The sequence below is a fragment of the Capra hircus genome, chromosome 17 (assembly GCF_001704415.2).
Source record: "Capra hircus breed San Clemente chromosome 17, ASM170441v1, whole genome shotgun sequence".
NCBI lineage: Eukaryota > Metazoa > Chordata > Mammalia > Artiodactyla > Bovidae > Capra > Capra hircus.
In genome coordinates this window covers 17896333-17911284 of record NC_030824.1, presented here as the reverse complement: position 1 = coordinate 17911284, position 14952 = coordinate 17896333, and the positions used below count along the sequence as shown (strand labels likewise).

The 14952-nt window shown below is 54.7% G+C and overlaps 1 protein-coding gene across 2 annotated transcripts in view; it reads right to left on the bottom strand.

Annotated features, from left to right (window-relative positions):
• BCL7A (BCL tumor suppressor 7A) overlaps nucleotides 1–14140 on the bottom strand; it is a 29638-nt gene extending 15498 nt beyond the window's left edge. Inside the window, exons 1-3 of one of the 2 annotated variants that reach the window (XM_018061300.1) lie at nucleotides 13902–14140; nucleotides 6273–6354; nucleotides 1306–1402 (exon numbers count right to left, since the gene is read on the bottom strand). In XM_018061300.1, the coding sequence (XP_017916789.1) occupies nucleotides 1306–1402; nucleotides 6273–6354; nucleotides 13902–13993 (271 nt within the window). In that variant the 5' untranslated portion in view covers nucleotides 13994–14140. The remainder of the gene's footprint in view (nucleotides 1–1305; nucleotides 1403–6272; nucleotides 6355–13901) is intronic. The other variant, XM_018061301.1, reaches the window with a different exon arrangement.

The window sequence follows — 14952 nt, the reverse complement described above, 5'->3', positions numbered from 1 at the left end:
CCGTTAGAGGTCAGGTGGTGGTTCGCCTTGATGGGGTGGGGACAGCCAGGAACGGACACCCTGTGGATTGCCAGGAACCTTCTTTTAAAAAAAAAAAAATCATATTTATTTAGCTGTGCTTGGTTTTTGTTATGGCACTCAGATCTCCTTAGATCTTATAGTTGTAGCATATGGGATCTAGTTCCCTGACTGGGGATCGAACCTGGGTCCCTTACACTGGGCACACAGAGTCTTAGCCACTGGGCCACCAGGGAAGTCCCAACCTTCTGTCTTGATTTGGGCCAGTTACAAAAGGGTGCGTAGTTTGTGAACATTTCATGGAGCCATACACTTATGATTTGTGCCTTTCCTCTCAGATAAAAAGGTTGAAAGAAAAAAAAAATTACCAGCAGTGTCAAAACACTTACAGACTGGTTAAAGCATGGGTCCCCAACCCCCGGGCCATGAACGGATACCCGTCTGTGGCCGCACAGCAGGGGAGGAGGGGCAGACGAATGAACAAAGCTTCATTCTGTATTTACAACCACTCCCCATTGCTTGACCTCCCCCTGGTCTGTGGAAAAACTGTCTTCCACGAAACCAGTCCCTGGTGCCAAAAACCCTGGGGACCGCTGGACCAAAGCATGTCTCCAGCCTGGATCTGATCAATGGGACACTGGTTACAACTTTTGAAATATGACAGCAAAGGAAATTAAGCCATCAATGTAGAAGGGCAGGTCCAAGGTCCCAGAATGATTCATGTGAAGTCAGAAATCCAGTGAGAGCTTCCCAGTAGCCCAAGCAAAATAGGAAATGGGAAACAAGAGTCATTTATATGATACACCAGGCCCAGGAGAAAAAGAGATAGTTACTCCAAAAAACTTCCTTGGCACATGGGACTCACAGAACATCTCCTGCGAGGTTTGTGTCACTGGGTGAGAAGGAGGTCTTATTTAATGTTTCTGGCTCAGTTTTTTTAAATATTTACTTATTTAGCTGCACCAGGTCTTAGTTGTGGCATGTGGGATCGAGCTCCCTGACCGGGGATTGAACCTGGGCCCCCTACACCGGGAGCGTGGTGTTCTTGGACCACCAGGAAGACCCACTCTGACTCATTTTATGATTCTTGGCTCATTGCTCTGGGAAAAGCAGCTTCTTCTCCTCCGATGAGCCTCCTCCTTGGCACAGAGGCCTCCCGGTCCTGCCGAGCCTGCCCAGCCCTCCTACCCCTGGCCTGGAATGTGAACAAACCTGCTGGCAAAACAAAAACACAGCCCAGCGCTCCGGGTAGGAGACGGGCCCGGCCGACGGCCGCGGGAAGCTCACCATGCATGTCCATCATTCCCGGGGAGGAGCTGTTCTCCGGGGTGGTCACCTCTGAGCCACACTTCTCGTCTTTGCCCTTCTTCTTGTTCTTGTTTTTCTGGAGGAGAAAAGTGATGCAGAAACCGAGTCACTGAACTGTGCATTCGTGCACGCACAAGTAAGACCCTGGGGAATGGGATGAATATTTTATTCTGAGGACTCATCTTGGAGCCCCCAAGTCTCTGGAGGGCTCCACTGGCCTGGCTTTGAACATGTCCCATGAGGGGGTCTCCTTGCTTTGGGATCAAGGAGCCCTGTGGAGGGGAAGTTTCTGGGGGTGGGCTGGCGATGCTGGGGGTAACGCCACCTTGCTTGTAGGGGCTACCCCACAGGCCTGCAAACACCCTGGCTGGTGGGAATTTCCCCTGGTGAAAAGGCTGTGATTACTCAGCCCGAAGCTGGTACAGGAATGCCAGGTGAGGGATGGAAAAGCCAGCTCATGCATTTCAACTATCTTCAGGCCCCAGACACTGCCGTCCTTAAAAACAGTCAGCTGACTTCTGACCCGACTCTGGAGACCAGGTGAGGAGGGAAAGCCCAGGGAGGAAGCAGGGGTGAAGGGGATGCTCTTACATGTGGTTCCATTTTTTTTTAACTTATTTATTTGGCTGCACCAGGTCTTAGTTATGGCATGCAGGATCTTTAGTTGGAGCATGTGGGATCTAGTTCCCTGACCAGGGACTGAACCTGGGTCCCTTGCATTGGAAGCATGGAGTCTTAGCCCCTGGACCACCAGGGAAGTTCCATGTGGGAGTGTGTTGGAAACAACCTAACTGCATCCATTGGAAAAAGACTTGTTAAACAAAGTACAGTACATTCATTCAATGCAAGGGTATACACCAATTACAGACGCCAGGGAAGCTCTTCCATACAAACGCAGAAAGATCCGCAGAGATATCCACATATTAAAATACTTTGGTATCCCCGAGATGTATAAAAGACGCAGAACACGTGAACAGGATGCTGCCATTGGCAGTAAAGGAAGAGCATAAAGGAACGTGTGTGTGTGCGGGTGTGTGTGTGTGCGTGCACACGCTCCCTGGAAGGATCAATGAACACTGTTTGTCTCCAAGGAAGAGAGCTGGGTGGGGTCAGAGGTACTCATCGGGATGGGATGCAGATTTACAAAAAGATAATACTGGGGACTTCCCTGGTGGTCCAATGGCTGGGATTCTGAGCTCCCAGGTTGGTGGGCCAGGGTTCAAGCCCTGGTTAATGAACTAGATCCCACATGCTGCAACTAAAACCCAATACAGCCGAATAAATAAAAAATATATTTTTTAAAAAAGATAAGGCTATTAAAAAATAAAGTAACATTTAAAGAATATGGAAATGTACAGAAACAGATAGTTGACTCCAGGATCTTCAGGAGAGTATGAGTTTTCTTTATTCTTTATGGGGTAATGAAAACATTCTGGAATTACGGTGATGATGGTTGCAGCACCGTGAACATACCAACACTGGCTGGCACAATTTAAAAGTGTGAATTTTATGCAGGTAAATCGTCATAGTTTTTTTTTTAAAGGGTTTATAAGTAACATTTGAATTTTGTAACATGTTTTACCTATTTAAGAGAATAAAAATTTCAAGAAAATTCTGAAGAAAAAAAATGATGTAACCATGCCATTAACGGGCATTTAAAAACATGAAAAGCTGTCCTTTTCCAATGCAGATTCCCAGCCACCACCATCAGAGATGCAGATTCAGCTGTCTGGAGTGGCACCTGGGAACCTGCATTTTGTCGAGACTCCCAGGGGATCAAGTGCTCAGCCAGGCGTGGGACCCACTGCCTGAAAGGGAGTGGGCAGGAATATTGTACATCTCAGCTCAGAAATGACAGCGAATTAGCATCTAAGCGCCGTCTGCACAGCCATGCTGAGCTAAGTTCTTCCCATATGATATACTGCCTTTGCTCTGTTGCAGAAAACCCCAGGAGCCAGATAGTAATGCTCCAGTGCACAAAAGAGGGGACTAAGACCCAGCAAGGTGGGGTCACCTGTCTGGAATCACAGGTTAATTGAGGCTAGCCTGTCCAACTCCACAGCTAGAGGTCTCTCTAGCCCTGGGCTGCCCTGTCCTTCCCGACACCCCATCGATTACGTTTTCTCCTTGATCACAATCCATTTGGCGCTTCCCTGATGTCTGTTTCATGCTATTCTATAATTATCTTCCCCCAACGAGATTATAAATTCCTTGAGAGCAGAGACCACATCTTCTCAAATGCAACCGGCGTTTATACAACACCTAACGATGTGCAAGGCGCAGACACGGGCAGAAGCCAGAAGCTGCCTTCCAGGAGGCTGGCCCCACTCTGCTCTCCCTCCGGAATGGCCCACACCAAAGGCCGTGATGGTTTGTGTTGGTGCCTCTGGGGTAAAGCAGCCCTGGTGGCTCCATGAACCAGGCCAGGACCAGAGGGGACGACACGCCACCGCCATCTCAGCCCAGTGTCGACTCACCTAGGGGCTAACACGTGATCAAAGGGTCAAGAACGGCGCCTCAGCCCTGCCTGGAGACCGCAGACTTGTGGGGTAGGTCACTGGAAATGGCGGAGTGAGGCTTTGCCCTGCCTGTTTTTTTTTTTTTTTTGGCCAAGCCACGTGGCATGTGGGATCTTAGTGTCCCGACCAAAGGACAGAACCTGTGTCCTCGGTAGCGGAAGCACTGAGTCCTAACCACTGGACCGCCAGGGAATTCCCTGCCCCTACTTATGGCCCCTAGTAACCTACCAATCATGCATACTGTCACGACTGGAAGCACGTAGGTCAGTGTGAACCACCCTTGCACGAGTAGGCATGGCACTCCAGGCAGAAGGAACAGCTCACGGGGAGGCTTGTTGGTGGAACCGTTTTGGATTTTGACTGGAAATGGTAGTAGCTGACCTGGGGGTCTTTGAGGGTAACTAGCCTGGGAGCCACAGAGCTGCAAAACTATCTGTGACATGGGGTAGCTGCCAGCCATCAATCCCTAAGATTAGGACAGCATATTAAAAAGCAGAGACATTATTTTGGCAACAAAGGTCTATCTAGTCAGAGCTATGGTTTTTCCAGCAGTCATGTATGGATGTGAGAGCTGGACCATAAAGAAAGCTGAGCGCCAAAGAATTGATGCTTTTGAACTGCAGTGTTGGAGAAGATTCTTGAGAGTCCCTTGGACTGTAAGGAGATCTAAGCAGTCAATCCTAAAGGAAATCAGTCCTGAATATTCATTGGAAGGACTGGTGCTGAAGCTGAAACTATCATACTTTGGCCACCTGATGCAAAGAACCGACTCACTGGAAAAGACCCTGATGCTGGGAAAGAATGAAGGTGGGAAAAGGGGATGACAGAGAATGAGATGGTTGGATGGCATCACTGACACGATGGACATGAATTTGAGTAGGCTTTGGGAGTTGGTGATGGACAGGGAAGCTTGGCATGCTGCAGTCCATGGGGTCGCCAAGAGTCGGACACAACTGAGCAATTGGACTGAATTGAAGATTAGGCACAGACACCAGGGCTCCCCCTAGTGGTCATAGTCACTGCTCCACCTGGAACCCTCCCTTTAACAGCCCAGGCTTCTCTGCACCACTCTCTGGGGTCACTCTTCACCAGCAGCTCCAACCCCCAGAAGGCTCTCCAAGAGTAGAGAATATGTGCTTTGAAGTCAGACAGATCTGACAGTTGCTGTTTGACTCTGGGGAAATGGCTTTGTCTCTCTGAACTCGTCTTCCCTTGTACAGGGCGGATACAGAGTTCAACTCCACAAAGTAATGTCTGACAGATGGTCAGGGGCCAGGAATGGCCCTACAATGACGGCAGAGGGCCTGCCTGTCTGCAGGTACCACCATGCCCACCCCAAAACCATGGTGCTCAGTCTAAGAGAGGGGACACTTTGGCACTAAAGTGTGGAGCAAATCGTGGGGCTCTTGTCGGAAGAGGCGACTTGCAGGGGACACTCCCCACCTCAGTTCAGTCTTCAGTCGCTCAGTCGTGTCCGACTCTTTGCGACCCCATGAATCGCAGCACGCCAGGCCTCCCTGTCCATCACCAACTCTCGGAGTTCACTCAGACTCACGTCCATCAAGTCAGTGATGCCATCCAGCCATCTCATCCTCTGTCGTCCCCTTCTCCTCCTGCCCCCAATCCCTCCCAGCATCAGAGTCTTTTCCAATGAGTCAACTCTTCGCATGAGGTAACCAAAGTACTGGACTTTCAGCTTTATCATCATTCCTTCCAAAGAAATCCCAGGGCTGATCTCCTTCAGAATGGACTGGTTGGATCTCCTTGCAGTCCAAGGGACTCTCAAGAGTCTTCTCCAACACCACAGTTCAAAAGCATCAATTCTTCGGCGCTCAGCTTTCTTCACAGTCCAACTCTCACATCCATACATGACCACAGGAAAAACCATAGCCTTGACTAGATGGACCTTTGTTGGCAAAGTAATGTCTCTGCTTTTCAATACGCTATCTAGGTTGGTCATAACTTTTCTTCCAAGGAGTAAGCGTCTTTTTATTTCACGGCTGCAGTCACCATCTGCAGTGATTTTGGAGCCCAAAAAATAAAGTCTGACACTGTTTCCACTGTTTCCCCATCTATTTCCCATGACGTGATGGGACCAGATGCCATGATCTTCGTTTTCTGAATGTTGAGCTTTAAGCCAACTTTTTCACTCTCCTCTTTCACATGCATCAAGAGGCTTTTTAGCTCCTCTTCACTTTCTGCCATAAGGGTGGTGTCATCAAACTAGGGCTGGACTATGGGGGAAGGGTAGACTAGGGTGAGGGGTAGATCCAGCACCTCTCCAGCCCCAAGCTGGATCCTTCTGCTTTCCAAGTGCTCTGCCCCCGGGTCCCCACATGGAAGGCGGCAGTGGACAGCCAGTCCCGTCGCCATAGTGGGAAGCGTGGATGGGCAGCCCCACTCCAGGGGACCAGCCCCCATACTCACATCGTCAACCTTTGGCTCCGTCACGGGGACCCACTTGTAGATTCGCAGGGATGTGTCGCCCACAGTTACCCACTTCTTCTCCCTGCAGAGGACAAGGAAGAACCTGTTACCAGGGGCTTCTGGGGTGGACCCCTGCTCACGCTGGTGGCGGGGGGGCATGGGCCAGGGGGCTTCGGGGGTGGACCCCTGCTCACGCTGGTGGCGGGGGGGCATGGGCCAGGGGGCTTCGGGGGTGGACCCCTGCTCACGCTGGTGGGGGGCGGCGTGGGCCACACGCCCTTGGAGCAGCTGTGACACAGTGACTGCCCCAGGTGGGGCTGAGAGAACGTCTCTGGATCACACAGACACGGGTTTGAATCCCAGCACTGGCTGGGATCTCCCCACCCCGCCCCCCGCCGCCCAGGGCAAATCACTTCACCAGAGCCTCAGTTTCCCCATCTTTTGGACCACATGGGGTTGTCAACCTCTCCAGGTGGCCACAAGAATTATGGGAGACAAAGCATGTGGACAGCTTTCTTGTATTTGGGTAGAAGTGCTTGGTAAGATGGGAGTGGGGACAGGTCACTGCCACTGGGATGATTCCTCTGGATGAAGGGAATCGGGCCCCAGGTTCCTCCAGCTTTCACCCCCATGGAACCAGGGAACTGGGCCACCCAAGCCCTCTGGGCAGCAGAGAGACCATCAGACCAACAGGGCATTTCCTCCAGTGGGGGTAGGGTAGGGGTGGGAGGGTCTTCACCAAGGGCATCCAGGGGCTCGCCCCACCCTCTTGGCAAGTCCTCTGAGGCCCTGGGAAGGGAGGCAAGAGCAGACAGCATGAGTAACCATCCCAGGCTCTTCTGGGTAAGTGCCAGTTAGATCAGCCAAGGGGAACAGAGCACGGGGGCAAACCTGGATGCTCAGTGGCCTCAGCCCCCAGATGCTGATAATCAGGGGTGGCGACAGGAAGCACAGGCCGGGCGGAGGGCAGGAGCCAGGTGGGAGGTTGCTCCGAGACCCTACACTCAGAGACGCGCTTGAGTTCAGGAACGTCCACACCGCTGCCCCTGACCCACCCTCAGCTGCATCCTTAACGCCTGGGGCACGGCTGTCAAAGGCAAGCTGACAGCGAGAAGTAAACCACAAGCCGTGGGAAGGAAAGCGGGTGACTAGTTTTCACCAAAGGTAATGCTGATAATGACCACTCTCTCCTCCCACCTCTCGGCTCCAAGCATCATCTTCCTCCTCTAGTTATCACCCCAGCCTCCCAAGTTCAGTCCTGACCTCTCGCAGCCTGTAAGTCAGGTCCTGTAGCTTCCTGCCCCTAGCACCGGTATGACAACCAGAGACCATGTGCCTGAGGAAACAGAGGCTCAGGGAAGGTTCCCCCAGAAGAAAGGCTGGGATTCCAACCAGGTTGCTGGGGCTCTGGAGTCCACACTCCCAGCACCGGACTCTGCCGTCTCAGAGACGTGGGAGGTCACGCTAAGGAAACCAGCTGACTCAAGGGCCCCATGAGACGATGTCGGGGCCAGACACACACCTGCTGCAGGTAGCGTGGCAGCCAGGAGACCTCAGCGGGTGCACCAGAGCTGAGAATTACGAGCGGCTGCAGGCACCTTGTCCAGCCTCTCCGCCAAGACCTCGGCCTTGGGTCCTCCCCTCCATGGGAAAGTAAACCTCACGAGCTAAAGGGACACATTCCCACCAGCTGGCACCAACCCACCACCGGGACTTCTGGGGGTCCAGCTAACCAAAACCACAGACACTTCCATGCCCCAAACTGTGCCCGCATGGTTCCCAAAGTCCTCTGCTGGAAGAAGCTAAGGCCTGGCTTTTTTTTTTAGTTCCCCAACCAGGAATCAAACCATAACCCCCTGCAGTGGAAGCACTGAGTCCTAACCAATGGACTGCCTGGGGCCTGGCTTTTCTCAACATATATTCTACTATGCAGAAGACTTCTGAAAGTCCCTTGGACTGCAAGGAGATCACACCAGTCAGTCTTAGGGGAGATCAACTCTGAATACTCATTGGAAGGACTGATTCTGAAGCTGAAGCTCCAGTATTTCGGTTTGGTCATCTGATGCAAACAGCCGACTCACTGGAAATGGCTCTGATGCTGGGAAAGACTGAGGGCAGAGGGAGAAGAGGGTGTCAAAGGATGAGATGGCTGGATGACCTCACCGATGCAATGGACGTGAACTTGGGCAAACTTTGGGAGACGGTGAGGGATGGGGAGGCCTGGCCTGCTGCAGTCCATGAGGTCGCAGAGTTAGACACAACTGGGCAACTAAACGACAGCAACAATAATTCTACTGTGACCGTTTCTACTGCCTTCTGTGTGATAAGCACTATACGCACTTGCTTTAATTTTCCCATAATCTCTGGTGACAGTAAACAGTCACCTTTCCTGTTTGATAAAGAAACTGAGGTAGGGGGAGCTGGAGTCGTTCTCACCAGTGTTCACACCTCCCTGCCACGCTGCTTTCTGAACTAGCTCCCCTGCCCCCATCCCTGTCCCTTTTAGCCTTGAGAGAATTAAATAAAGGCAGGTACCTAAGTCACTATCCACCTATCCCCTACCTCCTGGAGGCAGGATGGATGACCCACAACCCCAGTCTGTGCCCATCTCCATTCTGAATAATCAGAAGGTGCCTGGAAGGGACAGAGACATTCCAAGAAACAACCTCGGAGACAAAGCGGCCATCACAATAGCCATTGTGTGCTGAGGGCTTACTTCATGCCAAATGCTTTATTTACACAGGCCTATGAGAGGGGAACTATTGTCATCCTGCTTCACAGATGAGGAAACGGGAGGCCCAGAGAAGTTATAGCACCAGTTCATGGTCACGCAGCTAGTGCAACAGCAGAACGGCGGCTGGACGTGGGCTGTACCCCTGGTATTCTGTCTCCCGTGAAAAAAACTAAGAAATGACTCCACAGAGCTCATCAGCCACAGAAGCTGGAAAAAGAGGCACAATCGGCTCCAATCCCACCCAAAGAGCCACAGGCACTCACTCCTCACAAGCTGGTTTCCTCTGCCCAGGCCCCGGTAGGTCAGCAGATCCAAGGCTTGATTGTGTTTAAAACAGAAAAAAAAGTAACTGACTTGCAATACACAGGACACCTCTCAGGGTATAAAGGGTGCCAGACCTGGGCTTCGCAGGCCACACGTGAGCTGAGATGAACGTGGCAAGCTGCAGGTGCAGGGAGGTTATGGACCCCACAGGTTCTGAGCGGAACACAGCCGGGTGGCCCCAGTTCCCAACTCGCTCCAGGCATTAGAAACTGTTCTTCAGTTCCATTTCTAGGTGTAGGCACTGAGGGGCCAGGGGTCAGAGGGAAGAGCACTGAGATTCTGATCATAGTCTGCAGTCCAGCCAGCAGCCACCCAGGGAGAGACAGGCCCTGGAGTTCAGGGGCAAGATGTTGAGTGAGAACCCGGTACTTTGTAGACACGTCCAGGGAGTGTTGGGTGTGTCATCAAGCCAGCGGCTCGGCAGTGCCTTAGGATACGACACACAGACCTAGAGGAGCAGCGAAGCGTTCCTACCACCACCTCCAAAGCCATCACCCTAGAACTCGCAGCCCCCTCAACCCCCAAGGAGTGTATTAAGTTGTACTCATCACCTTACATTTGTGGTGGCAGACAAGCGGCCAAGAGGCACATTTTGTCTGGCCTATATATATGGTACTTTAAAAAATTGGAATCCATTGGCAGACTTGGAAAAATAAAACCAACAAACAAGTCAAACCCCACATTCAAATCCAGATTGCTGGCCATTCTTAAAAACACAATATGGCCATGAGGGACCCGCATGCCCCACGGAGCAGTGCCTCTCTCAAGATGGGGCTGTTGGGTCTCTCAGACCCCTGAGTCTCACCACCTCTAGGCACAGGTCTGGATTCACAACCTCCAGGCTGCAGCCCGACCTGGCCTTGATGGGCACGCCCACAGCCCTCCTGTAACCAGCCAGGCTGAAGTGCCTGTCTCTTCCCCACCAGGCTGGGTTCCTGAACAAAGGAAGTCAGCTGGAGGAAGAGAGCCCCAAACGCCCTACCCCAGCACAAGCTCCTGTGTTAACTACGAGCACCCTTCTCCCTAGATCCTCCAGGCCAAGGCCAATTCCTAATGTTGCCTCAGGGTCAGCTCCGAATGCTGGCCAGCCAGGGAGACCTGACCCCCGCAAAGACTGCTCTGAAGCCGTCACTTCCTCTCCACTTCCCAGGGCTAGTCCTTGATGCCAGAGAAGGTCTGGCTATGGCTGGCTTCATCCTAACTAGGCCCATGCCCACTTGACCTGCCCTGTGCCTGGCAGGAGGTGCCCCTGCAGGTACTGAGGTGAGGGTCTAGGCACAGTCAAACCCTCCTCCCCCAGGGACTGTGGGAGGTTTCAGGGAACAAACCTCTCTGCAGCTCCACGAGTCACTGAGGGACCCTTCAGACCGCGGTCCCAGGGGGTCCCTGGGCCTAAGCCTACTTCAAGGCTCAAGCGTTTTACCACTTGCCCAGTGACTCCCACTTCCCTCTCTTCTCCACACCGGGCCTCCTAACCCTGCCCCAGTTTCCCCCCAAACAAGCCCACCATTTTGTTCTTCCTTCAGCCATGATCTGGCTGCCTTGCACTCCACCAGCTGGCCTCGCTGGGGTATCAGACAGAAAGGAGAGGAGAAATAGCCGGTAGCTATGTACAGGGCAGCACAGGGCTTTTTCCAGAGGAGGGGAAGGGTAGGGCTTGGCAGAAGAGGGATTTTTAGGGGTCACTGGAACTGAGGAGAAACACCACCCTAGGCTTACAGGCTGTGGTATGCTAGGCACCTCCATTCTGAATTTTTTAAAAAAAGAGAGAAACGGGATGTTGAGTTAATTTCAGATAAACAATGAATAATATTTTTTAGTATAAGTATGTCCCAAACAGTGCATGGGACACACTTACACTAAAAAAAAAAATTAAAAACTACTTAAAAATATTATTTTGTTGTTTATCTGAAATTCAAATTTAACTGGGTGTCTGTAATTTTATTTGCTAAATCTGGCAACCCAGTGTCCCAGCCAGTAGGACGTCCCAGACACGGTTGGTGGCCACAGAGTTAATAAACAACCCCAAACCACAAGGGCTGACTGGAAGACACATTCTAAAGGCAGAGTGAGGGTAGGATTTGGCTTCTTGGTACTGGGGAAACCTATGAAATTGGTAAAGTCCCTTTTGCTTAGAATGGGCGGGAGGGGGAAAAAAATCAGCAAAACCAAGCTTCTACTTGACAATAAAGGCAGCATTTAATGACCAGGGAAATGGCTCCCCACTCCAGCATTCTTGCCTGGAGAATTCCATGGACAGAGGAGCCTGGAAGGCTATAGTCCATGGGGTCGCAAAGAGTTGGAGATGGCTGAGAGATTCACACACACACACCCCTCCCCGTGTGAAGGATTAAGTGCTTTTGGAGACAAGGTATTATTCCAGGAGGGGAGAAGGCACACAGGGACCCTTTGCTGTTATGGTTAGAGAAGTTATGTGGTTAGCCCAAAGTCACAGCAAGGAAGTGAACTGGAAGTCCAGTCATAAGATCCCAAAGTCTGAGGTCTTTAATGTACTTGACTCCTAGTTTCCCAAAACACAAAAAGGGAGGGAGACACGTTCTCCTCCCCTCCTCCCCAAACCAAAGCCTGCTCAGCAGCACTGAAGGCTTCCAGGCTGGCTGCTCTGGGGCCCCCAGGGTGGAAAAGCCCACAGCTCCATCTGCCCTCCCAGCAGAGCAGCTGGCGGGTGGGCCCTCCAGGAGCAGCTGTCAGGGTGCAGGAGCCTCTGCCAGGCTGGGAACCTGGGGCAGAAGGCCCCACCAGGCCTCCCAAAGCACAGAAAGGCAGTGTGCCCCCACCCCTTTCTCACCTCTAGGCTGGTAACAGAAGGAACTCAGGCCCAGACAACAGCTCTTTCTTTGCCTAGGCGCTCAGGCAGGGGACAACTCCAGCTTGCCTCTGAGAATCCCGCTGGAGAGGGGGTGGTGGGCTTGTTTTCCTGTGTGTGTTTTGGCCTGCAGCTGTTTCTGCCATTTTTAAATGGCTCCAGTCCCGGCACTCGGCGCCCTGCGCGTCAGGGGAGCTCCCACGGCAGGGAAGACTTGGATCTCAACTTTGGAAGGCCTCCCCTTCTCACGGTTCTGAAAATTCTTTGTCCCATTGGAGCCAAACCCAGCCCTCGGCTGGGCATCCGGCCATCTGCAGACAGCCCTTTCCATAGGAGGCCCGGGAGCACGTGGACTTTATTGATTTTCCTCTTGCCTTTTTTGTTGGGTTTGACTCAGAAAGGACAGTTAACTTGTGACACGGCTAGACTGGAGGCTCGCCCCCAGTGGTTTTGAGAGACCCAGGCGTTACTTGAGAAATGACACCCCTAAACATAAACAGAGCCCGCCACGGGGCCTTGCCGGGTTTTCAGGCTTTAAATAAAGGGTCAGAATGAGCCCGCGGGCACTGACACTCGAACGTCGCGGCGGCTCTTCTCCCTCCCTGACCCTGGTGAGGCCGTGGGAAAAAAATAATAAAGTTGAAATCCGGGAGCCGGGAGTTTTCAACAAGTCTGCCCCAACCTGACGATCGGCTGGCGTCTCGGGCCTGGCCCTCGGGCCGATTCCGAGACAGACCCGGACGAGGCCGGGGAAACGTTCAGTCGTATTAATTACAACCAGGCCACGCCGGACGGAATCTAACCTGAGCCGGAGAAACCCGCACGGCCCGACACTCGAGTCCCCCTCGCCCCCCGCGCAGAGAACAAAAACAACAGCTCTCTCCGCAAAACAAACACGAACCACCGGGTTTGGAGCAGCACACGCGGCCCAGGACCGGGGTCTGGCCCCAAACGTTCGCTCGCCCGAGCCCCCGAGCCCGCGTCCCGGCAGAGCTGGGCGGGAAGGGGGGTGGGGGGCGCCAGGAGCCCCGGGCCCCGCGGCCGCAGCCAGCGTTTCCTCCTCGCGCTCGCCCCCATCTTTCTTCGTCGCCAAGAGCCCTCGCTCCAGGCAGCCCAAAGCGCTAAATTTAAACGGCTCGCGCTCTACAAACTCCGCAGACTCGAGGGCGCCGAGCCTGGGAGGCGGGGAGCGAGCGAGCGAGCCAGCCGGGGAGGGAGGGAGAGAGGGAGGCCCGGCGCGGGCAAGGGCGCGGGGGCCGGCGCTGCGCCGCCCGGGGCGCGCGGGGAGGAGACGGAGACGGCGGCGGCCCGCTCGGTGCTTGCACAATGGAGCTCGCGCTCTCCCCTCCGCCGCCGGCATCGCGGCCCCGGCGCGCGGGAAGCCGCTTTCATGTGACTTGCACAAAACGAAATGGCTTCTGGGGCCGGCCCCGAGCCCCCCTCCCGGGAGCCAAGCGCCGCGCCGGGGACTGCCCGCTGCTCCACCGCCCGGCCCGGGGCGCCTGTCGCCTCCAGGCTGCCGCCGCCGCGCCAGGTGGGCGACAGGCGCGAGCGCACCTGGGCAGCGGCCGCGGCCCCCGCCGCGCGCAGGTGACCCGGCTCGCGCGCCGCCCGCCCTCTCCAACTCCCGGGCCCGCGGGCGGCCCGGGGCGCTGCGCCCCGCTGGCTTTTTGTATCTGGTTTCGGGGTTCGGGGCGGCCGCGGCGCCGAGCCGGCGAGCGAACGAGCCGGCGCCTCCGCTTACCATTTGCGCACTTTCTCGATAGCCGCCATGACCCTCTTGATATCATCTTTGGCCCGGCTCCTGGTCTCGGCTCGAACCGACCTGCCCGACATGGTTCTGGCGGGGAGAGAGAGGCTGGGGGAGCGCGCCCGCCGGGTCCTGCTCGCGCTCCGCGGCGGCCACACTCGCGCCCGCCCGCCCGCTCACTCACTCACACACGGACACACACACACACACACACTCGCACACATACACACACACACAAAGCCTGGTGCCGCCGCGCGCCCAGGGCCCAGTGCGCAAGCGCCGGGCGGCAGCTGCACCAAGCAGGGGGAGCAGCGCCGCCGCGGCCGCCGCCAGTGCGGCCTCCGGGCGCCGCCGCCGCGGAGCAGCGCCGGCAGCCTCTCCGCCCACCCGGGGGAGGCGCCCGCGACCCCCGCTCCCCGGGGGAGGTGGCGAGGGCTCCTGGCTACCCCCGGCTCCAGGCACGTGGGGTCGTAGGGGAAGCGGGCTGGCGGGCGGAGGTGCGCGCGGACACTTACTCGGAGGCCGCAGGTGCCGAAGGGTTCCCCGTGGAGAGCGGGCCGGCTGGCCGGCCGGCCGTGGAGGGGACGCATTCCTGGGGAGCCGGCGCGGCCGCCCGTCCGCGGCCCCCGGTGTGTGGCAGCGGCTGCAGTAATGCAAGTTTCCTGTGGGGCTCCCGACTTCTCAGAGTTGAAGGCGCCGATTCGGGATGCGAGGTGCTCTTGGAAAGAGTTGAGAAACGCGGACCTCTGCTGGCCTTATGCCGGGTTTAAATACGCGAGCTAGGACGTCGCTTCCCTGTCTTTCGTCCTTTTGGAAAACTAGGGTAGGAGGAAAGGAGCTTGGGGTGACTACGAGAAACATTCGACCTTGCTTCTTAAATAGCTTTCGGCGCAGGAAAAGCTCGATGATAATTTATCAGCATTTCAAGAGGGGCTTTTAGACATTGCCTCTAGTGATAAGTTGCCCTCACCATAAATAAGGGAAGCGGGCCCACCCTGGAGTTTCTGTCCTAAACCAGATTTGAGCTTAAGCCACACCTGATGTA